General features: G+C 39.3%; 1 protein-coding gene across 5 annotated transcripts; it reads right to left on the reverse strand.

Moving 5' to 3' along the window:
• Nucleotides 1-911: 911 nt before the first annotated feature.
• LOC131240388 (L10-interacting MYB domain-containing protein-like) lies at nt 912-27212 on the reverse strand. 5 transcript variants are annotated; one of them, XM_058238592.1, is made up of 6 exons: nt 27068-27203; nt 19412-19701; nt 2814-3157; nt 2663-2735; nt 1671-2195; nt 912-1404 (listed from the first exon to the last, which is right to left on the reverse strand). In XM_058238592.1, the coding sequence occupies exons 2-5, from the start codon at nt 19485-19487 to the stop codon at nt 1684-1686; spliced, it is 1005 nt and encodes a 334-aa protein (XP_058094575.1). In that variant the 5' UTR covers nt 19488-19701; nt 27068-27203; the 3' UTR covers nt 912-1404; nt 1671-1683. The 5 variants fall into 5 exon arrangements, with proteins under 5 accessions (XP_058094575.1, XP_058094593.1, XP_058094566.1 ...); XM_058238610.1 differs by lacking the exons at nt 912-1404; nt 19412-19701 and adding exons at nt 9230-9321; nt 9413-9536 and having other exon boundaries at nt 1425-2195; nt 27068-27207; XM_058238583.1 differs by lacking the exon at nt 912-1404 and having other exon boundaries at nt 1425-2195.
• Between the last annotated feature and the right edge of the window lie 101 nt (nt 27213-27313).

Raw genomic sequence — 27313 nt, forward strand, 5'->3', positions numbered from 1 at the left:
AGGGCATGAGCCCAAAAATTGAAGCATATCCAAAGCTCAAGTGGCCACACCACAAGAAAGGAAAAAGTGGGGATAATGACATTGATCGATGAAGCATTCCTAGGGCCCACGGTGATGCATATTTGTCATCAAACCTCTTCACAAGGTCACATAGACATGGATGAAGGGAAATGCAAAAATCAGCTTGATCCAAAACTTCTGGGGCCTTCAGGAAGTTTTCAACAAGAGGCATTCAATTCATACTATTTTCTGTGGTGTGGTCCTCTTGAGCTTTGGATATTCTTTAATTTTGGTTTCATGCCCAAAATGATTTGGCAATCGGATGGACAGCATGGATAAGACACATACATCATGGCAGGCCCCACAGAGTTTACTGAATCCGCTATAGTGTACTCGGTACACACTCCACTTCCCTTAGAGTTGGCCTGCAAGGACAGTCCACATTAAAGGTGGGTCCTGCATGATAGCAGGTCCACATCCCATGTATGACATGGTGGACAATCCACATCCAAAGTGGCCCTGCTTGATGTATCGTCCACATCAAAGGTGGGCCTTAGAAGGTAGATGGTCATATTGAAGGCAAGCCCCACACAATGGATGGTTCACACTAAAGACAGTACCAAGGTAGGGCCATCATGATATAAACAGTCCACATCAAAGGTTGGCCATGGTGAATATTAAAGGTGGACCCCATATGAATAAATAAAAATTTGAAAAAAGGAGAGGGGGGAGAGATTAATGGAAGAGATCTAAGGAGAGGGGGGTGAGATTAATGGAAGAGATCTAAAAATTGCTAATGTTTGGAAACCAAACAAAATTTTCTCCTTTTTGGTTGATATGTATACTGTTTACCAAACATACTTGTATATGCAGATAAGTAGAAACCAAGATAAGTTACCTGAGGCATAAGATGGAGCCCTAAAAGTTCTCAGCTAACAGCAATTCATTAGTAGTTAAAATTGTATAATTTTTCTTAGCCTCTTAATGCTACCACACGAGTGGCACACACCCGAGACGTGCCACATGGCCCACTTTGTAGATGACCTGGCCTGAAATTGAAAATAGCCCGTCACACTGGTAAAATGAACAAGGACTGTTAGCATTTTTTTCTTTTCTAAGAAAAACATCCATTGATTACAGTTGCTCATCAGCCAGGTCATCTACACAATGAGAGTCACCTGACACAGCTCAGATGTCCCACACGCCACAATTGTAAGCGCATGTTGGATTAGCTAACCACTCAAAATGTCACACATACCAGCTTTAAGAATGGACATATGCTAACATCACATTTTAACTGTCGGGGGGTCCGGCGACCTCTGGTAAGAGCAAGTGTTGGTAGTGTCCTTTCAACAGCAATCCTGACCAACTGCTCGTCAAGTAGGCCCCACAGTGGATGGCTAGCTGCATAACAAGCACACATATTAGACAATTCTACAGGTATGATTAGTGGGCATTTTACCTTTACAATGTGAACCTTTTGCTATTCCATTTGTAGGTCATTGATCAGGAAACTAAGACAGCCTGCTTTAGAACATTCACAGCGGGATGCACTAGATGGTTGGTTCAGATGACGGACATTTATGCCACATCTCCAATTCTCTTCAAACAAAAGCTGCTTCATTGATATAGACAAACCAAAAGTTACAGCAATACCACCAAGAGATCACCAATTTCAGACTCCTAGTAACGCCCGCCCTTACTGCATTGCAGCATCAACCATGTTAAACGCCTCGGTCCTTTGAGAGTCAGGAAGGCGACGGCATTCTTTTCATCCCTGAGAATATGGACCGCCTTCATGAAGGTCATATCATCCAATCCTTCTACCATCTGTAGTTCTTCTAGACACTTTTCGTAAGAAAGCCTGTCCTCATTTGTTGCGGCCACTTGAGTCGACTCGGCTAGTCTCTCAGAAGCTGCAACTATGCGTTCCAAGGCCGATGCAATCCTGCCGCCAGTGCCCACTCGCACTCTCTTCCTACGACGGGGTGTTGATGATACTGGGGCTCCTTGTCGCTTGTTGGGAGGGGAATCATCTGAATGGATCTCCTCTTCGGATCCTGAACTAAATTCTTCATTGTCTCCAACGACATGCAATGATGGCGTCGAATGAGATAGCATGCGATGGGCTACTGGTGTGTTTCCGCCGTTTTCGCTCTCCTCTTGACGATGCATTGAAAGCTGGGATCTTCCTTCTGAGCTTGGGTTTAAAAAATGTAAGCATTTTTAAAATATATATATATATATATAAGAAATTGAGGTCTTGCATGATACTCCAGGGTTGTTTTTTGTTCGACTCAACAATGGTTCAGTCAGGACCTGCCTTTCAATAACCTAACCCATTGATATGGCAGGTTCCATCATGGGATGATGGTTGATGCTGCAATATTGCCTCTATCAGATGAACGTAGACATCAGATGGAAATGGAAAACTAGATCTAATGGCCGACATTCAACTGAGGCCAAATGAAGCAGTTAGGAACATATGATAGGGGCAAGTTTATGGTATCTTCCACCCAGTGGGGCCCACCATAAAGGCAAACTGGATAACCACATGATGGGCCTCATGTCTACAGCATGTCATGTCAAACAACTGCTTGATCAAGCATTACACATATCCTCTCTAACAAATGTAACGGAAACAACAGAAAGAAAAGCACACCTTCGAATAGAGTTCCCAAAATTTCATATAAAGGCAGGCCCGTCTTCCTCAGAGGCCTTGCTTCAGGGTGAGTCTGCATATAAGGCCATAGGGAGATAATTAGTCACTTAACCTAGCTCTACTATTTCCTCTCTGTGAAAGGCGATCTCACCATAAGATAGCGGTCCCACACATCGTCATCAGCGGTCACAGTATGCATGACACTATTCCAAGCAAAGCCGCTGTGAGAAATGAGTTGCTTCACGATGTAGTAGTTCTTCTTGAGTTGTGCAATACGGCTTTTCAGTTGTTGTACATTGTGATGTAGCCGGAACCTTTTATTAAATGCGTCCACCACATACTTCCATGCTTCTTTACTCCAGCCCATGTTGGACCGCTTCCCCGCATTCTGCTGCTCTATTAACAACTCAACCAAGTACGCATCACGGGGTGTTGTCCAATCAGCCTTCGAAACGCCATCTTGGGAGGGAGTATATGCAGACATTTCTTGGAATCCTAAATTTGAAGAAACCAGGGTAACTTTAATTGCCTTGTTTACAAGTTCATAAAATAATAACAATAACAACAACAACAATAATAATATAGAAAGAAAGAAGTGTGGTTTCATCTGTAGTAAGTTTTTTTAAAAAAAAGACACCTGTTGATGAGAAGCACAAGGACCATGACATGCATATGCATCCATATTTAAATCTGACCAGGGGCCTCAGATAAGTTCAGGTGCAGCTATCGCATCTTTTTCCCCCCCTAATAAGGAAATGCACAATTTTCATTATTTGATTGAGCAATTTGCTTGATCCAACAAGCTGTACAGTTAGGGCCCACCATTTGTGATCCAAAGCATTCATATGAGGGTTCCATCACAAAAGAAAATAACATAATAATCTCCCCCTATCAGATGATCCAGTCTGAATGAGCTCCTGTTAAGTGTCAACCACTGCCCATAATCAGATGGCTAAGATCATCTCACATGGGAGATGTTGAGGTGCTCTTGAGGGGGGCAAGACGATCAGTTTAGATTACCAAAAGCAAGATTCACCAGCGCCTTCACTCAGTCAAACTAAAAAGGTCCTTTCTCGAAAATATGTTTTCGTATTCATAAACTACAGCATGTAGGCTGATTGTGTGTGTATGGAAAAGGTACTATGAGGTCGACCTCATGGGAAGCTTCCCATGAGGTCGAGCTCTGTGGGCCCCATTGTGATCCATGTCAAACATCCACCCCATCAGTCAGATGCATCCCTCCATGGTGGGCCACGGATCTAAAAATCAATCCAATCCTTGACTTAGGTGGGCCACACCATAGACAACAGTTGAGAGTGGATATCTACCCATTGAAACCTTCATGAGTGTTTGCAGGGCCCACTAAGATGTGAGTCAGTCATCCAGCCTATGTATTGTGTGTCCCACTTGGATGAGGGGTCAGACCAAGTTTCAGCCATATCCAAAACTCAGGTGGGCCCCAACAAGTGCTATTAGAGGTTTTAGGCATGATTTCACACAGTTTCAGATGGTGTGGCCCACTTGAGTTCCGGATACGGCTGATTTTTGGCATATGAGGGGACCCATCAAATGCACAATGTGGATGTCCACTACCCTCATGGGAGAGGTCAACCTCACACACACAGGAGCCCACACAGCTCGACCTCATGGGAGCCTCCCATGAGGTCATGCAAGTACAAACACACACACACACAGCCTGCATGCTTTAATTTATGAATATGAAAACATATTTTCATACACTAAAAGAACAAAAACAAATCATCATAATTACATGATGAGCTACCGACATTAAGCATCAAATTCTTAAACAAATACACAAGCAGATTTTGAAAAACTTCTGAAGGAAAATGTCATTGTGAGCATTTATGGACAAGTTTTGAAGCAAGTAAACAGATAATAACATGTCATCATCGAAACCAAAGATGTAAGAGGGACCAGTTTTTTGAAGCATGGTTTCAGAGTGCAATTCCCCAAGGGACCAAAACCAGTGAGTCACCCCTACTCCTTCCGACTTGGTCAGAGTTTCTGACTTGGTCGTAATCAAAGTTTATAGTATTGGTATTGGTACATGTATCAATGACCGGGGGGATACAGAAACATGTAACAGTATTACGAATATTTTTTGTTTTTTTAAAAAGATGATAAGAATGTCATTAAAAGTAAAAACAGAAAGAACAGAGCTGCACAGGAACAAGAATATACAAAACCCCACCCCACACTCTACAAAAGCCAAAAGCTCACTCATACAGAAAAAGACCTGAGCCCCTTACACTGGATTCATGGAAAACCAATCCAAAATAGACAACAAAACCCAACTAAGAACTGACGAAGCTGTGCTCCTCGTTTCTGAAAGTACGATTATTGTGTTCCAACCAAATCACCCACAGCAACAGCATTAAAGCTATCCTCTATCTTCGCTTTCCCCCTGCAGTCCCCATGCCATGCCATCAACGAGGGTCAAACCGATCCTGGCATGGCCGAATTAATGGACACTTCGATAAAAACACTGGATGAAATGATCCTAGCAAAATCAGTGGATGAACAGGTGATCCACCATTTCCTCCGCTTCGAGCCACATTATGCACACGTTATTACCGATATTATCGCCGATACTTGTAAATATCACTGTCTGAAGGAAACATTGGGGAAACGTTGGGAAAAAGGTGGAATTTTCAGTGAAGCTTCAGGAGATGTTGAAAGGACACATCTTTACACATGTAGGAATCAAAATATTGCCAAAAAAAAAAAAAGAATACACATAATAAGTATCCTTTTATGGGAGCCTAATCATGTGTTGTCGAGAAAATGAGTACAAAATAAATATATATTTTGTATCCAATCAATAGATAGGCCAACACATTAATATACATATTTTCCAATATAAAAATGGGAAAAACTAGGATTTTACCAATTTCCCTCATTTTTCACTTAAATTTAAATGTTATTTTTTCACCAAAACTTTTTGCCGATGCATGAGAATCATGCATAGACATGGATTTTCATTGCGATCCATGCTAAAATTTGGGGGGGAAAAAGAAGAAGTTTCTACGGATTTTTCATCACCTTTGAGTTCCGGCCTTATTCGTTTCGAGTCGAGATTTCTCCCCAAGTTCAAACTTTGATTCAATAAAAACAACGAGTGATCAAAATCACCTAAGGAACAAAATTCAAAAAATATTTGGGATATTATCACTAGTATTCAGGAATATTATTGATTGTATCGCTGATACCAGGGAACTTTTATAAGGTATTATTCTCAAAATACTGCAGATATTGGTAATGTCACCATTGCCAATATATATATATATATATATCAGCAATATTTGGAAATTTTTAACTTCCAGCAGTTTTGATATTGCCAACTTAGCGATACCAATAATATCGCTGATAGTTGGAAGACTGGTCTTGATCAATGAATTTTTGGATGACTTGTTCTGTTCTTCACCAACAGATTTGACTCACTATTGGACAATACTTAAAACACGGTTAGAGGCTATATGTTTTAATCATGTTTCAAAGCAATGTGCACCGATTTTTTTTCAAGTGCTTTGATCAGCTTGCTAAAATTCTATGTGAAGGCAGCTCTTAGAGTTGATGGATATGAGTTTAGGTCATGGTTCTATATATCAATATCGGTGGGCATATCGACTTGACCAAAAACTGATACAATATAGCGCAGTGTATCAGTATCGTCCCATATCAGACATTTTTTTAGCCAAAAGATACAGAAAAATATTAGAAAAAGGATGAATGTGACATTCAAGAATCTTTCTTTCTTTCTTTCTTCTTCTTCTTCTTCTTCTTCTTTTTTTTTTTTCCTTTTTTTTTTTTTTGTGGGCGCATGGTTTGAACATGTATTCAATGGTGTATCGAACCATTCTTTGGTAAGGATGTTGTTTGTCGGGTTGACCTACTGTAACTTGTGATGTCAAGTCTTTTGGTTATAAATTGTTGATGTATGTCATAAATTGAGATGATATATTATTAATATGATTACTTAACAACTATTGATCTATCATCTTCATTAAATTATGCATAAAACTAATAGAATAAATAATATAATACAATTCAATAATTAGGCAGAGATGATTAGATTTAGATTAGGAAATGGACTAAGAATGTACGAGTACTCTACCAAGCACTGACACAACATCAACTACAAATTTATGATTCCACGACACCAAGGTTCAAAAGTGACAAATCATAATAGTAAAACATATATAACATATACACCATCACGTGTTGAAGACTAAGTCCAAGCATTTTATCCGTCAATACCAAAAGGATTATCCTGGTGCCTCAGCATTACCATCCTCATTAGCATTGTCGTATTGTCCATATTCATACTGACAATATTGAGGATGGCCAAATAAGTAATTATGTCTTAGCACCAGATGGTGGCTGTGGTGTGGTTGCTATGAATAATCCTCAAGTCAACCGAATGGGTATGGCGCCGCTTAGTTTGGCCATGAAGACTGTAGCATCTGATAGGAACGCATATGTGTAGGCTCCATGACATCCCTGTACTTGTCATCATCATCATAAGCATGCATCGTCTAACTACCACCACTCCAACCATTACCATAATCTCCATGACTAGGTAAATCATCTCCATAGTTGGTCATTGTAGTTGAGTTCTTTTCACAGCATCGATTGGAGTGGCGTAAGCCAAGTGCAGTGTTGTGTAGATAAGCATAGGTGCTCGCCACTACCATCTTAATCTCACTAGCACCACGAATAGGTCTACATCTATAACCACCAGTACTACCACTATGGTCACCATCATCCCCACCACTTTCAATACTACAATCATCAAATTCAATTGCACTACGACATACTAATGAGGACATCTGACCATTTAGACTATACTAGAGGAGGAGATCGGCCCAGCCTTCACTTTGGCTCGATGACTTGTACATGGGCCTGAATGCGCCGCACAAAGGACTTGAAGACCCCACATGAATGATTGTGCATCTTTGAAGACCCTACACTAAGAAGATGCATGCGGGTTACTTATTTGAGGAGTTTTGACCGTTGGATGATGTGGATCCTTCGATTGGCAGTTGGATCATTGTGATCCGAGATCACTTTGATCTTAGTATTAGGATTAGTTGATTTTATGTTTTTTATGGTTATTTATACTTTGATCTTAGTATTAGGATTAGTTGATTTTATGTTTTTTATGGTTATTTATACTTTTGGACAAGTTATTTTCAACTGATTGCATCATGGGACGTGAGATGTGTTTTTATTATGTGATGGGTATTTTTGTCAAAACACATTTATTGAGACTATAAAAGGGAGGGACGTCCAGCCCTAGCTCATTATTATGAAATGGAAGAGAGAGAGAGAGAGAGAGAGAGAGAGAGAGAGAGAGACTATTTTGTTGGAAAAGCCCTTTCTCTCATGTGATTTGAGATTCTCTTGTGAAAAGAGATTGGTTGGTGTGAATCCAAAGGTGTGAAGCCTAGTTATCCTCTTCATCTCTATCTTATTCTTCTCTAAAATGTGTGTGTGTGTGTGTGTGTGTGTGTATTCATTCTCATCTTTTCTATTTCTCCACTTTAGAACCAAAATCTTCCTTACCCCTCAACATACTCCACATAGTCTCACTTCCAATCATCCTACAACCATAACCTATGCCTAATTGATCAAAACCAAAAAGTGTACAGTCCACCCCTGTCCGGACAGCCATACACCCTCTTCCCCCTTCCTTCTTTAATTTGGTAAAACCTTAGCCCCAATAACCTTCAAAACCCCTAACTTTCTAACCCTAGAATTGGGCAAATCTACCCATTAAATTAGAACCATACATATGCTAAAGTGAGAATTCCAGTCTCTCATTAGAACTTAGATTTTCATGCTTATGTGATTTATGCCTGTGTAGATTACGATTTAACATAAATCAGAATTTTATTATCTATTTAGAACACGTTTAATAATGGTAGAATGGCATGTTATTATATTTGACTTATTTTGATTAATCTATTAATAATCTCTTGCATCCAAATGTTAGATCACACATCATGCATTACATACACTACTACTATGTCCTTCTTCATCATCTTCAATAATTACCTTTGGATGACTCAGAGGCTAAGTTGTTTCCGCGACGAGATCTAGGAATTCTACTTAATCATTGTCGGCTACATCTTTATCTTTCTCCCTTTGTTTGAGCCATAGGAAAAGAAGGTTGTTTTAACAAAAATGTAATCCAAATTTATTGGACAATACTGTGATTGGTCATCTCTACCTCTTGATTTCTTTATATTTTTTAACCACATCTTTAAGTTGTAGTGAATGAAATTATCTCTCCACCTTGATCTGCTTTAAACTATCATGTTGCTTCATATGAATGTAGGAGAAATTGCTCCAGTTTCTCTCACAACTGGCAAAGGATGTTGTCTAACTCAAAATTTAGACTACAATACTCCTTAAAGTAGGTGCACTTTCTCCATAATTGACCTATCATTGAACTGCATGGATAACAAATGAATATCTCAGCATGTAAAATTACTAAAGACATCTTTGTTCTAAATCGTATACTTCAGTCATCCTAAATCTTACACAGCATTCCTTACACCTGGATTGGTTCTCTAGATAGTAGCTTGTGCAAGTGTATCTGCAAAGCTACCCATCGCAAGTGCATACGTCTCCACCTGTGAAAGATAGAGTAATAAGTACTACACGTGTGACATACGTAATGCATTTGAAATTTGAAACCCTAATTTTAAATATTGGTTAACTTACTTCGGCATCAATTTGTTGATTGATGTCTGGCTCCAACCTCTTGATAACATTTTTCAAACCAACAATAATTCCATCATCTTTCTCATACATTGGCACATATTGGAATAGAGGTTTAAGAAGTTACCTACAACCATTAAAGAAGATGACATATCAAAATCTTATGTCAAGACTCATAAAAAAAGTAACTTATAAATCATAGCTATAAATATGAATTGAGGAGTAAGAACCAACAATTGCTTAGTAGCTAAATAATTGTTACTTTTTTTCCCCACTGCATGGAGGTTATGGTGGAGCTGTTTATTCAACACTCATCTATCAACTTCCAACAATCCATATAAAGTTCACAACCATGTTGAATAAACAACTTTGCTCTATCCATAGCATCATAAAGAAAGCCCATCATTGGCCTATCATCAGTTTCCACAAATCCAAGAACCTTAATCAAATGATCCATTACTTTCATAACTTCTTGGGTTAATCTTCCAATACTTATTGTCTCTTACAACTTTGAACATTTCCACAAGTGTGCCACTCGTCAACTTTCGATACTTGGAGTTTATCTAATGCTGAAATGCAATCATCTTGCGCAAGTTCTCCTCTACTACTGGATAAACCTCCATGGCTATAAAATTTATGGCGAGGTGAATCTTATCACTACTAGCCTCAACAACTCTCGCTCATATGTGAACTTTTTCACAAGAACAATTTTCCAATTGTGATTTTAAATATATGTTGTGATCAATCTTACCTTCTCAACCAACTTCACTCCATTCTTTTTCTTCCCCATATCCTCGAGGGTGAGATCATTCTAGTGGACTGCACAAGGTAACCAAAATAGATTATGTCTCCTCCATAAGCATCTTTCCAAATGCCTTATAGGATGCCACATTATTAGTGATAATATGCACAACATTACTCTCACCGACTTCATTCATCATTCTGTCCATCAGGTTAAATATATATGGAACAATCTTCACTTGATTAAGATGCATTAATGGCTCTAATATACATTGTACCAAGGTGGAAGTAAATAATAAAATTTATCATGCTCAATCTAATTGGTCTAGTCCAACCATTGCACATGATTGTGCATCCTCTGCTCACCCATATCCTTTTACAAGACTATGCATAATCCCACATTCATTGTACAAACCATTTGAATACTTCGTATTAATGTCGTAAGAACTAGGCACTTTAATCCCAGGTCCAACATTTGTTGTTGCGTCTACAAACACCTGAAAGTACGAAGATCTACACGATATGGAGGGATGTTGTTGTGCAAAAATATCTTTGTTGCTGCTCTCTCAAGATTACTTACAATTTGTTTCAACCACATTTGCTTCGATTTTTTCGCTTGCTAGTAATCTTCCTATTTAGCACCTCGCCACGAAGAGTTACCTGTAGCTCCCACTCATCTCCGTCAAGATTCTGAATTCAAGCCAAGCATGGGATGAGGGTTATTGACTCGGGACTTAGCTTGTCTTCACATGCTAAAGACACGACGAAAATTGCTAAATAATCCCCTACTACCACTCCCCCCAAATAATAAATCAAACCACTCCCAAACATCTAACGTCATTGCTCATTCTCATGAGCAATTCGTAAACTTTCCCTCCTCGCCGTCAAAATATTCCTGTTCAAGTTCTCCCTTGACTCAATGTCCTCATCATCACCAATGTCTTGCTCAGGAACACCAAAAACCCCTACTCGACATGCATCAAGGGCAGCCTTCTCCTTCTTCCTCATCACCTTTATCTTTTTATTTCTTCTGAGTTATTTTCTGTTTGCTCTTTAACACCTGAAAATTTGAACCTTTTGAGCAAATTATAAATAATCTTGAGAGAGCGGGGCCCAAGTGTTTATTTAACCGAGTTATGCCCCCGCTCACACTCCTATTACAATATTTGCACATAGTTTGATATCCACTCCCTACTACTCTTACCCTATTTTGTCACCCTACATCTTCATTGTCATTCCCAGGCATTTTCCCGTTGTCAACTACCAAGCCCAAGCACCAACCCAGATCTCTTACCCTGTGTTGTCACCCTACATCTTTATTGTCATTCTCAGGCATTTTCCCATTGTCAACTACCAAGCCCAAGCACCAACCCAAATCTCCTATCTAACAAACACTAAAACAAGTTCACACTCCGCTCTATAGCAACAAGTCAACGACTCAACGAGTGCCCATCACACCAAACACAGACAGCCTAGTAGCCCACTGCAATTCTAAAAGAATGCATCCGCATTGAAAATAGCCAAAAATACATTTTTTTTTTAAATGCCTTAAAAACATCAAAAATATATTTAAAAAGATATACAACACATAGGAAGGTAGATCCATGTTCAAAGAATATAAATCTAAGGTCCGAACAACATAAAATTATCATTTTCCTAAACTGATTTTAAAAAGTAAATAATATTTTTAAAATGGCAAAAAAAAAAACAGTGGCTGAAAATACATTAAAAATAAAATTACAACATATAAAATGTAGAAATATGTTAAAAAAGTATAGATCTATCTTAAAACAACATAAATCTATCACTCTCCCAAAGGAATTTTGAAAAAAAAAAAAAAAAAACCATGACTAAAATTTAAAATGTGCATTAAATGCCAAAAATGGCCTGAAAATACACAAATAATTAAAACCCAGCAATGAATGGTAGATCTATCTTTCAAAAAAAAAAAAAGATTTAGATAAAAATAAAATTTTCAAAAAATGACCTGAAAATTAAAAAATATAGTAAAAAACGCATTTATGCAATGCATGTGTAGATCTATAGTTGTAACAATGTCTTCATGCATCATGACAAAAATTACTTGAAAAAATCTTCTTAAAAAGAGAGAGAGAGAGAGAGAGAGAGAGAGTGGCAGAACTTTTCTTATAAACCAACAGAAATCGACAAAAAAAAAAAAAAGAAGCAAATATCCCCAAATTGAACATAACACAAGCATGATTTGATCGACTTGGGACTATCATGTTGATGCAACATGATTGAAGCAATATTAAATAATATATAAAGTAGCTTTTTTACCCACTATATTTTCCTCAAATCACCCTTGGAGCATTCGATTCAAGCCCAAATCCCTTGTTTTGATCTTCGAAACAAGCATTAGATGTAGTCGGAAATTGGCATAGAAGAATCCTTTAGCAAGAAAAAATCAGAAGGAGAAGGAAAAGAGGGAGAAAAGGTGAAAAACATGATTGTCCCATGACATTTATACGCAACCGATATGCTGTCCAAATATCAGTGCCGATACGGGCCGTATCGGCCGATACTAGCTGATATGGGACTTCTTTTTTACACAGCCCAATACATACCTGTATCGCGTATCGTATCAATATGGATACAATATGGCCATATCGGCCGATAAGATATAGATATTGCAAACTATAGGCCATTTTCTGTTGTGCTTTCATATTTGCTTGTGATTTGTAAACATAGCTCATGGGGAAAGGGCTCAGAAGAGGCTATATGGTCAATTGGTCATAGCTCATGGTGGACAAGAAGAAAAATCTAATCGTTCAAGGCAAGCTGCAATCTCAACTTCACCATACTCTGAAACATTCCTTCTTTTTTCTTTTAATAATGAAGTATTCTTCAAATGAGGATTACTTTTGAAACATTCCTGATACTCTCATTTACCAAAATAATGGCTATATTATTCTGAATATGCAGAGAGAAGTGCTCAAGAGTTGCAATTATTAACCTAACCACCAATTCTATGCAATGGATCAACGTGTGAAAAGGAGTCACACGTCTGGCACCCTAGCAGTGCAAAAGGAACGCATAATGAGTTGAACAACCTGCTCTCCACACCAGGTGATCTTCACAGTGGGCCCACCTTTTGCACAGCTTGTATGTCATACCACGTGACATATTTGTATCCATTGCATGTGATGTTCACATTCAATGCAACCTTTCAAAAACATGTTCACATTCAATGCATTGTAGGTGAAAACTCCTTACAAAATCACTAGACTGCTTAAACGTCAGATGGTTCTACATGGTTTGCAACAATCGGTGGAGCAACCAAACTGACATGATCAAGTGTTCTCAGTTTTCACAAGCAATGAAACAGGCCACCAGACCGTAACAAGACCAAAATGGACTGAGAAGGAATAAGTCAGGGTGAGTCATCCCAGTTTCGGTCTCCAGGCGGGTCGCACTCCAAAATGGATCCATACTCTTAAGTTATGTTATTAATTTAATACTATATAACCATTCAAAAAATTATAATTCAATAGCGCATGCCATGTATAAAATTTCTAAAATCCTGTGCATAAACCATCAGACTCTGTGAGACTATCAGATGACTCCCTAACTCTTAATTATTTCAATTAAATATTAAATGTGTGCGTATATTAATATGTGTGTGTGTGTGTGCATATAACATTCAAAAAATAATTTAATACATATAACACTAATATCAGATATTAACAGGTGCCCAACTCAACCTGATATTTACGGGGGTCCAGTTTAAGGATCCAGATCCATTTAAATTGGGTTAGGTATCTGAGTACCAGCGTATCCAAGTACCTGTTGACAGCCCTAACAACCATAAGAATGTACATATGAACAATGGGGATACTTTGCGCACCTCTTTAAGTGATTTGATTGAAGAGCATTTGATTCTAGCAGATCTTTTATGGCATATCAATGTGATCAAGACAATCACCAACTATGACAACAAAGAGCTAACAATACCATTCTATGAGAGAGCACTTGTTTGCATTGAAAATCATCAAAAGTTCGGGAATCATTTTTTCCATATTATAGCATCAGTGCCATGTAGATAGGATGAGTTATACATGCGTGTGGGATTAGCAATCTCTTAAAATTAAACCCCTAAAATAATATTGAAATGAAGCTATTTTACAAAAATCACTTCGCTGAATCTAGTTGAGGAGAAATTATGCAATAAAACTGCAGCAAAAGAACTCCCATATAACCTACCTACTACCACATAAGTGGCAGGGGAGGTGGATGTTTGAGCACGTATTGGCTGGCTCCCGGATCAATACTTGTATAAGCCCCATGTCTCAGCTACATCAAGGTAAATTTTGTTCAATTTTTTTTTTTTGAATGATGTAAATTTTGTTTGATTTAATCCCTTTTTTCACAATACATACTGGTTTTCCAAAAACAATGACATATATTGGCCAACACGCTCCGTATCAGCAGGTGCTTTGAACCATTCTATGCCCATCCACAGATCCTACCAGATGGAGCATCAGAATTCACTGTGGTGCAAGACAGTGACCGTTGGATGGCCACGGTCAGCCAGCAATCACGATCTCAATACTTCAAGAACAGATACATGCAATGATTTTGAAAATAAATTTTAGATTCCGAAGTTAGATCTTACCATACATGTTTAATAACATCGCACCATCCAATAGTGATTACCATCGCACTAATTAGATAAAAAGTATCACAACTTCTGCGTCTGTTTGGATTTGGACTAGGGGTGTACATCGAGTCGAACTGAGTCGAGCTGGCCTCTGCTCGACTCGGCTCGGCTCGGCCACTGGCTGACCTCAGCTCAAACTCGGCTCGGCTCGGTCCTCGAGCCTGACTGGCCAGCTCGGCTCGGTCTGGTCAGCAGCTCAGGCCAGCTCGGGCCGAGTTCGCCATTGAGGCATTTCCACAAACACCTGTACTGCACCTTCAAAACCCAACTTCTTAATTCTTATAAAAATCGAAGGGCTTTTTTTTTTTTTTTAAAGGCTACGAATTTCATTAAAACCAAAGAAGCAAAAACAACAGCAAAAGAAAAGGAAAGCAAAACAAAACAAGAAGAACAACAACAAACAGAAGGCTACGCTGAGATAGCATCAGCCCTTAAGCAACAAGAAACAAAAAGTCTTCTTCCCTAAGGGATTCAGCATAAGTGGCCCACTCAACCACCATAGAAAAAGCTTTGAGAGAAACGGACTCGGCCGAGGAGGAAACATTTCTAAAGCATCTATCGTTTCTCTCGACCCAGACCGACCACCAAAATCAAAGGGCATTTTAGGAACGAAGTTTCTATAAATACGACCTTACTCAGTGCTCTCACTTGCTTCGGATCATTTCTTACTTATGGTTAAAAAAGAAAAAAAATAAATCCAATTACATCTACGCTCTTAAATTCGAAAATCAATTGCCATTTCTTGAACAGGAAATTTCAACTCTGGTAGATGGATTTGACGGATGGGATCAGATCTAGAAAAAGAGCACTGAAGAAGTTGCTTATAACCAAGAGGAGCGAAGGGGAAAGAAGACGAGATGGATAACGGCGTGATAACTGAAGACGAGCAGCAGCCGTTAAGCCCGACTGCCATTTGTTCCACGAGCCACATTTCAACTGCTATATCATCGCGATCATGGGCTCCGGCAAGAGAATCGATGTTGACGTCGTCAAAGCTGGGTTGGAGGTTACTCTGGTTACCCACCAGCTACACTTCGTTGAGTCATTTTATCAAACACTTGGTGAGTAACATCAATGGCAAAGTAACCGAGTCACCGAACTAGTTCGATCCGAGTTCAATTCGAGTTGGATTCAAGCTGGATTCGATCCGAGTCGAGTCGAGCTGGGGCATGCTCAAACTCATTTTCGAACTCAAAAAATCAGCTTGAACTCAGCTTCGAACCGAGTAGAGTCGAGCATGCTAACCAAGGTAACAGAGCTAGCTCGGTTCGTGTACACCACTAATTTGGACAGAGTTGGGTGCCGACTAGTCATGTACAACTGTAATTGTCCATGATTTGTCAACCCCCTGCGCACAAAACCCATCCAATTTTGGACTAGTCACGGATATGTTAGACCATGGATTGGGTCTCTCATGAAGAGGTGGTGGAACTACTAGTCAATGATGCTTTATACTTTTGGCGCACCATGGACATGAGGATCACAATCATCTATGCACATGCATGACATATCTTAACATACCACGTGTGCAACCATCCAAGTTCAAGCATCCCTCATGTGCATATGTGCCATTGTCAATCTTCAATCACTAAAAAATATGCCAAATGTGCACATGGGAAAATGTGTAAGTGTGACACCAACTAATCTTTAATTTCCCTAGATGTGCCACAATCTATCATGTCCATAATCCAGGGCATTTGACAAACAAGGGACGAAACAACTAGTCAGCAACAATATGTCCATGACCACCTAGCGCTAACAGCATGCCATGGATTACTAATAGCAACAAAACTTTGCCAAAATCTAAACAAGCTAATGCAACCCCATTATTGAGTCAATGAGATCTCAACAACCGAATCGCAAAGAAATGACATGGGTCAACCCACATAAATTTTTTAAAGAGTAAACCCACAAGAATATTTGAGTAAAGAGGGAGAAATAACTTTATTGATATTAAGCTTTTCTCTTGCAATACTTCAGAAAACTCATAACCTAGAAAATTTGGAAAATGCCTACCACCCACCATATCATAGACCTTAAAGACAATCCCTGTGCATCTTTAATGAAAATCCCCCAATCTATTAGATTGATTTCAAATCAATCTAATCTACCTAAGATGGCAACAAGCCTAATAATAGTAAAAGCAAATCTAGGAAATAATCCTCAAAATCTTTAATCACATTTTAAAATCAGCCCCTGTATCTTCCACAAATAGTAAATTCCAATTCCTGATATTTAGGCCCTAAAATTATCAACAAACACTCTAAAATCAGTACATGTTTGGCCCTATGGTGGGTTGTCGCCCTACATCATTCCCCCGAGTTGGGAAGAACACTACTTCGACAAGTTGAACACTACATATTACTATATTAGTATAGATCTCAACACAATCTTTTCAATTCATCGTCCATGACCCATGTGCAGTCAAAATAGGGCGTGTTCATCTATTTCACTAAGTATTGCTTATATTAATCGTGTCAAGTGTTAGTAGCCTTCACATACAAGACTTGTTCAACTTCTTCCTTTTTTCTCTAGGAGTCGTTTATCCATATCGATAATGACTTCATCTTGCACGTCAGACACCTTGTCATGGTACTCGAACAAATCACCATATTGAAAGTCGGCGATATATCTAAGTTATCTGGCAACTTGAACTCATAGGCATTGTCACCCAACATCCTCTTGACTCGACATGAACCGATCTTCTTAGACTTGAGCTTGTTATAAGTTCCCCTCAAAAACATTTATTTGCAAAGATAAACCATAACTAAGTCACCTCCTTTATATATCCTCCCGCGATATTCATTCACAGCTTCTCAGCACTTGGTGTTGCTCTCTCAAATCTCCTTCTTCGTCTGAGCTTGCAAGTCATGAATGTGCTTAGCAAAAGCAATAGCATCTTTGCTCACTTATTCTTGTACCGATAATGGTACTAAGTCAAGTACATGATATGAACTTCTCCCATTTATGATTTCAAATGAGAATTTTTCTGGCAGTGCAATTTACTAAGTTGTTGCAGGCAAACTCGACTTGGCGTAAAGCCAAGTCCCATTGAGATACATTATCGCCTATGATACTCTTTAAGAGGTTACCAAGGCTCATGTTGACTACCTCAGTTTGGCCATCTACTTGAAGATGATATACAACAGAGAATTGAAACTTAGTCCCCATCAACTTCCATAAAGTGCACTACAAGCAAACTTATTATTTTCGTACAATTACCGTGAATGATATGTAGGCGATATGCATAGCATCCATCGTCCTTTTGCATGGAATGAGGAGGGCCATCTTTGGAAAAGATCCAAGACAACGCAAATCGAATATGCTCCCCTTTGAGTCCTAGAAAGACCCAAAGTAAAGACCATAGAAATATCCATCCAAGGTGTGACTAGAACGGAAAGTGGTTTATAAAGGCCAATGTTCTGCACATGACCAACCTTTAGAGACTTATCATCGGTGAACCGTTCGACATTGGCCAGTAGTATTTTTCCTCCATTATGGCCAATGTATCTCTTACAAAATGTCCACACAATTCTCCATATAATTTAGATAGGATCTTCTCTCACAATGATCCTTCGAGAATGCATAAGTGATAACTCTTAATAAATACCCATCGTGTAAAATCAATTCACACTTTGAATCTCGGCCATCCACCCATCTGCCAAGCACTTTGCCAAAATTGGGGTCCTTGTGTTGTTCTCTTAACACCTCGAATCTCATGACCTCCACGGCAAGTGTCTCCTATAATTACACCCTCACACTCAAAGCAATGCTGCTTTGTTCCTACTTCTAGCTTTGTGACACAAAAGGAAAATATATTCTTGTAAAAAAGCCATCCACTTTGCATGACATGTACTCAACTTCTTTTGGGAGCTGAGGTATCTCACGCTTTATGGTTTGTGTAGAATGAATTCTTGATGAATCAAGTAATGCCACCAATGCCGTAGTGCTTATACCACTGCATAAAACTTGAGGTCATGCTTGGAGCAATTTTTCATGCATCATTAAGCTTCTCACCAAAGAAAGTGATCGGCCTTCCTGACTCAGCATTATGTTGATGCCAACATTTAAAACATCAATTTCCACTTCAAAGACATTATTAAAGCTCGAAAGTGTAAGAATAAGAGTCTCTGCTGTCTTCTTCTTCTTCTTTTTTGAAAGATATTGTTGTCTTATTTTTTATGGTCCTTAAGCTCCGGTCCACCGCTTCATTCCATTCAAACTTGACTCTACGCATGCAGTTGTTGACATGTGAAATAATTGTACTGAAATTCTGAATAAATCTTCAGTAAAATGTCACCAAGCTATGGAAAGAACAGACCTCTGAAAGATTCGTAGAGTGTGCCACTCTACAATAGTCATGATTTTCTCCTAGCCAACCTTGATCCCTTCTGTAGATACAATATACCCCAGAGACACGACACTATCAACAAGGAATGACCTCTTTTCAAGTTAATAAAAAGTGACTCCCTTTGTAGTACATCAATATTTATCGTACGTGACCAAGGTGCACAAATGAATTGAGATTAAAAACAAGAATATCAACAAAAAACTAAGAACTTCGCCATGAAGGGGACAAATACCTTTGTTATCAACCTCATGAAAGTGCTCGACCATTTGAAAGGGCGAATGACGTGATGAGCCACTCATAAAGTCCATGTTAAGTCTTAAATGCAGTCTTCCACATTGTCCTCATGCAGATATGTATCGAATGATATCTACTCCTCAGGTCGATCTTTGAAAAGACTTTGTCCCATGTAGCACATCCAGCATATCATCCAAGGAATCAAAAAACGATACTTGAGAGTAATCCAATTGGTCACACAAATGTCCACACACATCTTCCAAGATCCATCTTACTTGAGGATTAATACTGCAAGAACAACACATGGTGACATATTTTTCCAAATTAAATCTTTTTGTAACAACTTAGTAACCTGTCAACGGAGCTCGACATGCTCAGCTGGACTCATTTGATAGTGCGCAAGATTTGATAGACTTGAAACCTACACTAAATAAATGTGGTGTTAAATGTTTCTCATTGGAGGAAGTTCTTCCTCTTCTCTGGCTAGGGGATGGCTTTTGTATATTCTTCTTCTTTTCTTTTCTATTTTTCTTCTTGGTTGTGTTTGTTTTTTCCTTTCTTTTTTATGTTTTTCCCTTTTCAGTTTCCTTTTCCATTTTTCTTCTCTGTAGGCCAGACGGTTGGCTTTTGCCTTTTCGTACGATAAAGTTTCTTACCTTTCAAGGAAAATATATATATATATATATATATATATATATATATATATATTTCTCATAGGAGGAAGTTCAATTGGCAGTTTTTTAGGAACGAAGTCTCTATATTCATGAAGCAGCTCTTATATAAAAGGCAAAACATTTGATTGCTTTGTGTCTTCTTTAGCAACCAATACATAAATGATGCTAGTCTCCTTAATTTTCTCTTTAAACTACAATGAGCAATTTGTGTTCCTCGTCTTCCAGATTTGGAGTTTGGAAGATGTTTCATTAGATGCAATGTGCTATTAACACCATCCTTAACGAAGGAATAGGTGTTGGCCAAAGTCAAATGCACCATATCTTGGTCCCACAACCACAATCACTCTAACAAAATGTGGTATGCATCCATGGGGACCGTCACACCACGCCTCATATTCTACTTAGATCCAATAGATAAGGAAACTAAGCAACTAGAGTTAACAAAAACTTATCCTCCTTTTTAAACCAACGAATCTGGTATGGGTGTGAACACTCATGTTTTGAGTTTTAATCTATCCACAATTTCTTGTGAGACAATAGTCTCACTGCTCTCCCCATTTACAAAAATCGTGCATATCTTCCCACCAGAAGTGCAGGTGGTGCAGAAAATATTGTGTCACAATCATCACCCATCATTAATCACCCAGATCGTCGACAACATAGTCGATTGGATAACCAACATCTTGCCCACATCACCATACACATTTGCTACAGTTTCCCCAACATACGTCCTATCTTCATATGCATGTTCTTCGTATTCTGCTTTCATTTGCATACGATCGAGAATGTCTTCAACATATTATCCGTCCTTGGCCATATTTACTTTAATTATAGACTGATGTTCAGGACAATGAAAAGAAGAGACAATACCGTATAGAAGCATATGTTTTGGTTGAATTCCAGAAAAAAAAAAAAAACTTACTTTTAAACTATTTCCTAAAACAAGCTTTAAGGTTTTCAAATATGGTAAAAAAATCACTCATTTTGACATTGACTAACGGCAGTCACATAATTTCGTCTGTTATATTCCAAAAAGACAATTGTGCCCATTTTAACTTTTTGTTCATTGTGCAAGGGTCACATTATCCACTTTAACCGTGGAGTACGTCATGGGCCCCACAAAGATGCGTTTGTTTGATGTACGTTGTCCATTCTTTGTGGATCATGATTTGAGAGAATGAGCCCAAAAAAGAAAAAGATCCAAATCTCAAGTGGACCTTAAGTCACCTTACAAGAATTAACAGTGACAGTAAAATCCTACCATTAAAAAATACTAGGGCCCACTATAATTACCTTTTTTCCATCTAACACGTTCATTAGATGACGTAGACCTATATTAAGGGCCCCACTAAAAAAAATTCCATCGAACGTATTTGGCCCCTAAAAAGTTATCAAGAGTACCCTCCGTTTCCTATGGTGTGGTCCACTTGAGATTTGGATCTACCTCATATTTGGGCCCATGCCCTAAAATGACCTCAAAAAATGGATGGACAGTGTAGATGTATCGCATACATCATGATGGGGCCCACAACTTTTGAAAAACCAATGGGGAGGTAATGCTTGAGGAGCGGCACTTGGCTACACCACGGAACCAGCGGACATTTGGGCGGGAAAGGCTTTCCTGTGCCAGGAAAGCTAGGTGGGGCCCACCGTAATCTTTGTGAAAATCCACCCCGTTCATCTGTGGGAATTGAACGGCCACTGTTGAAATATTTGTATGGCTACAAAAGTTTTGTATCAAGATAAGCTTTTTGTGTTTTCAGTTCATCCTAATGGGAATGACCTTATAAATGGTTTGGATCGTATATAAACATCAAGGTGGAGCCTAGGAAGGTTTCAACGGTAGGTATTTCTTTTCCCAGTTTTTCCTCTTGTGTGGCTCACTTAAGTCTTGGATTCAGGTTAATTTTGATCACATGTCCTAAAATGAGCTCGCAAAATAAGTAGATAGGGTGGATCAGTAACGGACATCACGGTGGGCCCCACCTAGCTTCCCAACGCAAGAACTTCCTGCCAAAGGTTTTCCACAGGAAATCCGCTTCATGTGGTGTGGTCCAATGAAGCCTTCAATCTACCTCCTTTTTGGGTTGATGCCCTAAAATGATCTGTAAAAGTAGATGGACAACGTGGATATAACATATACATCATGGTGGGCCCCACCTAACTTCCAAGCGCAAGAACTTCTTGCCAAAGGTTTTCCACAGGAAATACGCTCCCTGTGTTGTGGTCCAATTGAGCCTTCAATTTGCCTCCTTTTTGGGCTCTTGCCCTAACATGATCAATAAAAGTAGACGGATGGCATGGATAAAACATATACATTACAGTTGGCCCCACAAAGCCCCTGACATGACCATTCGTCTCTAGCTGTCCTAGTGGGGCTAGTATCCAATCCACACCCAATCCCGAATGTGTATTTCCTACAAAAGCCTTTTGCAGGAAGTTACTGTGATGGGAAGGTAGGTGGGGCCCACCGTGATGTTTGTGAGTAATCCGCCCCGTCCACCATTTTGCGAGCTCATTTTAGGCCATGCGGCCAAAAATGATTTAGACCGTTTAAACCTTCTCAGGCTCCACCTTAATGTTTATATGTCATCTAAACCGTTTATAAGGTCATTCCCACTAGGATGAACTAAAAACGATACAAAACTTTTGTGGCGATACAAATGTTTCGATGGTGGTTGTTCAATCCTTCCTCATGTTTCCTCTCGTGTGGCCCACTTCATTCGTAGATCTAACTCATTTTTTTTGCACATCATAAAATGTACTCGAAAAACAAATGAATGGGGTGGATTTCTCACAAGCATTACGGTGAGCCCCACTTAATTTCCCTGCCCACGTCTGCTGGTTCCAGGGTCAAGGCCAAGTGACGCTCCTCCAGCACCACCTTACAGTTAGAGTTTCGAAAGTTGTGGGCCCTATCATGATGTATGTGGTACATCCCCACCATCCATCCGTTTTTCGAGGTCATTTTAGGGCATGGGCCCAAATATGAGGCAAATCCAAATCCTAAGTGGACCACACCATAGGAATCAAAAAGGATTAAATGCCTACCTTGATAACTTTTTAGGGGTGAAACACGTTGGATGGAAAAGAAGAATTACGATGGCCACTTAATTTAGGTCTACATTACCTAATCAACAGGTTGGATGGCAAAAAAAAAAAATGCAGTGGGCCTTAGCAATTTTTTAATGGTAGGATTTAATTTACACCATTAACTATTGTGGATCCACAAAAGATTTGGATCTTTTTCATTTTTGGGCTCATGCCCTGAAATCATAATCAACGAAGGATGGATGGTATAGTTCAAACAAACGCATCATCGTGAGGCCCACGGCATAGTCCATCGTCAAAGTGGATTCCGCAAGCCTTATGCAAGGAACGAAAGGCTTAAAAGGTCATTATTGTCTTTTTAGAATACAACAAACAGAATTCTCTAACAGTCATGAGTCAAAGTCAAAATGGATGGCTTTTTTACCATATTTTGAAACCATAGCCAGGTTTTAGGAAACAGTTTAAAAGCAAGCTTCTTCTTTTTTGGAATTCAACTAAAATTTAAGCGTCCATACACATTTGCTACATTTTCCCCAACATGCGCCCTACCTTCATATGCATTTTCTCACATTCTGCTTTCATTTGCATATGATCAAGACTGTCTTCAACATATTATCTGCCCTCGACCATATTTACTTTAACTGTAGACCAAGGTTTCAAAATCGGTTACGTAACAGTAACGGTCATAACCGTAATGCGTTACGGGGTCAAAACAGCCGTTATAGAAAAACAGGCCGTAACAGCCCTATAACGGCCCGGTAACAATTTTTTTTCAAAAACTAAAAAACGGCCGTTACGGCTCATATCATAATGATAACAGTGGTGGCCGTTACAGCCACCGTTACCATTTTGGAACACCTTGTTGTAGACTGATGTTCAGGACAATGAAAAGAATGATCTCTCAGTTACTCACACTTAAAGCATGTGAAAGGAGTGTAGTTTTGCCCAGTCTTGGGCACACTAATACCTCGTCCATAACCACCTCTCTTAGGTTGGGGTTTGACTTTACTGTTGAATGTTGGCCAATCATCTCTCGACCTATGGGAGTCAGCATACTACCCCATCACTAATAACGATCCTCGTAGAGCACCAAATCATCTCCCAAGGCCCTAATTAATAATCACTTCAACTTTTAATATAACTATGCATGCATCAGACATCTTAGATGAATCTTTGAAAGTCAATTCATTTTTTATATCCGTAATGGCAGTATCTGAAACCCCTCGATTTATTCCCTTGATGTAGATTGTGACATCTTTGATAGAAGTCATGAGCATAAGTCGTGCGTAGGAACATCCTTTTTAACCTCTTTTTTTTCATCTTTTTCCCAAGAATTTAATCTCTTCAGCTTGACGGATTCATTCGGCTTGGAGATCATCCCACCATTCTAATTGCTGATGCATGACCGAAAAACTCCAACTCCATAGCTGTTAACTTAACCTTTCGATTTTCCACAATTTCCTTGTTCTTGAACACCTTTTCCACCTTGCTTAGCCAATCGATGAAGTTATCAACATGCAAACGACCATGGGATTCTGAAATTTCTATCTTAATAGCAGACTCTTTGTCATGTTTCGACAATTGAAGGATTCAATCATTAATGTCTTCACAAGCCAGGACCCAATAATTGTCGGTTAGAACCTTGGTGAGGATCTTCTCCCATGTTTCCACATACTCCAGCTTCAATCTTCCCCCACATGTCCACGTGCCCATTTCAATCAATGAGATTTACTACCATATGTGTGAGTTTATCCATTTGCTCATCCTTCCAAAAAAAATGATCTATTTGCTTTGTGAGTGTCCGGCTCAATTGTGTTACTAGAGCAAACTCTTCCTATGTCATCCCCTTCGGAGTCATTAGGAAATTATGGAAAATCGAAAATTCACCAAGGATCACCCCACTCTGACACTAAAATGGTGCAACCAAGTTATTGAGTCAATGAGATCTCGACCCAAATCGCAAAGGAAATGGACAAGAGCAGCTCCACAAGAATAATTGAATATATATATATATATATAGAGAGAGAGAGAGAGAGAGAGAGATAACTTTATTGATATCAAGCTTCTTCTCTTGCAACATTTAAGAAACCTCACTCTCTATAATTTTTGGAAAATGCCTACCTCCTACACCACCACCACCCTTTTGTAGATCCTAAAGACAATACCTATGAATCTTTAATGAAAACCCAGCAATCTATTAGATTGATTTCAAATAAATCCAACCTACCTAAGATGGCAACAAGCCTAATAATAGTAAAAGCAAATCTAGGAAATAATCCTCCAAACCTTCAATCGCATCTTTAAATCAGCCCCCATATCTTTCAAAAATAATAAATTACAGTTCCTGATATTTAGGCTCTAAATCTATCAACAAACAATCCAAAATCAGCATACGTGGGGCCCTATGGTGGGCCATGGGCCTACATCACAAGCCCTATATGTACATAGCATCACTCCATGCTTGTATTGAATATCACACTAAATAGGTATTAAGGAATCATTCGCAATGCAAAAGAGCCTCTTTCTGCGTAAAAACTTCAATTTTTCACATTCAAATTCATAAAAAGAGTCTTTACATTTTATAGGCTTTTACCAAAGCAGTACTAACACTAATTTAATCCTAACCATTCACTAAGTCCAATTCTAGCCATCCATTTTAATAAAATATTAAAAAGGAAAACTTTCCTAAACCCTGTCACAACCATAGAGGCCTTCCACAAATGGGTCACAGCCCACTCAATTCATGTCAAGATTACGTGATCATGAGGCCATTTGGAAGCTAGCTAGATAACAAAGTGTGATCCAGATATTTTTTGGTACCCCTAAAGTAGCCCACAAAATCAGTGACAAAAATACTTAAGGGATAATTGTTTAATAAGTCGCTGACCAACTCTACCTCTAAGGTCTCATTAAACAATAAGCCAATGGACTTATGGGCCCACAGTCTGAGTGCATTGTGCATAGGGTCCAGTAACAACTCGACCTCTCATTCGGTGCCCACAAAACTGTCCTGAAAGATTGTGGGCCACAGATCACTAATGGGACAGATTGTTGAGCCCATTCTAGGCATTTGCGGGACCCACTTCTAGACTGCCTCGCCTTGCCTGCACCCATACAGCAGGGGGTAAGCAATGTCAAATTCCTCACCACCAAGCACAAAATTATAACCATCCAATCCTATCCATATAGGAAACCACAGATATCATTTAAGTTTCCTCTTTTTCCTCTTCCTGCCAGGCCACATAGATGTAGATAATGCTAGGATGTTTGTTTTTCAATGCAACACAAGCTTAAAGATTTTGCATGACAACAAAATATTAGTAATAAGTCTACGAAAAAAAAGGAGCAACACTGGTATGAGTTGACAGAACATTCAAAACATCTGCACTGTACAAATGGCAGGAGCATGGTCATATGGGCGGTTGGGTTGGCGGCCCACTAGGTGGATGCGCCATTCATCAGCTGTTGGCCCACTAGGTGGATGAGCCATTCCATCTGCTGGCGGCCCACTAAAAGCAGATGAGTCATTCACCACAATTCGCACCAAATGGACAGTTAAAACTAATTAAAAAAAAAAAAAATCAACAAAGGAGGGAGAAACCCCACCAGACGGACGAACAGATCATGGCTCATCCAAGAGGTGGGCTATCAACTCAATGGTATCGATCACCACATAAACACGTGCCATGGGACTGCAATGGTCCATCCCAAGTCATGCAAACACACAATCTGAAGCATTCAAAAAAACACTCCACAGCACAGAAAAATAGCGCCTAATCGCAGAATTCTAAGAGGCAACATCTGGTAGGGGCATTTGCTCGAACACTTGGAAGGCAGTCTCGGATAGGATTTTGGTGGGGTTCTGAGAATGAAAGAACGGAGGGGATCTTCCCTCCAAAAAAGGGGGCGTGGATTTTCCAGAAACTTACCGTTTTCTCGACGATCCGAAGGAGCAGATGGACTACAGAAAAGGGTCTTTCTTCGAACTTTGAGGATTGGAGATGGAAATCCGAGGGTTCTCCAAGCTCCTCCTCCTCTAATCTCTCCGCAGCAGAGCTTTTTAGGGTTTTTCTTTTAATTCGCTGCCCTCCTCTCTCTCTCTCTCTCTCCCTCTCCCCTCTCTCTCTCTCTCTCTCCCTCTCCCCTCTCCCTCTCTCACATTGGAGCGTTACAAA

The sequence above is a fragment of the Magnolia sinica genome, chromosome 1 (assembly GCF_029962835.1).
Source record: "Magnolia sinica isolate HGM2019 chromosome 1, MsV1, whole genome shotgun sequence".
Lineage (NCBI taxonomy): Eukaryota > Viridiplantae > Streptophyta > Magnoliopsida > Magnoliales > Magnoliaceae > Magnolia > Magnolia sinica.

What these genes read in the sequence shown, in the direction of transcription:
- LOC131240388 (XM_058238592.1), bottom strand. Translation starts at nt 19,487, where the DNA reads ATGGACTTTATGAGTGGCTCATCACGTCATTCGCCCTTTCAAATGGTC. An exon ending in TCATGAGGTTGATAACAAAG is followed by an intron (nt 3,158 to 19,411) that starts GTATTTGTCCCC and finishes CTTCAAATTTAG; the next exon opens with GATTCCAAGAAATGTCTGCA. An exon ending in TTTGGGAACTCTATTCGAAG is followed by an intron (nt 2,196 to 2,662) that starts GTGTGCTTTTCT and finishes ACCCAAGCTCAG; the next exon opens with AAGGAAGATCCCAGCTTTCA.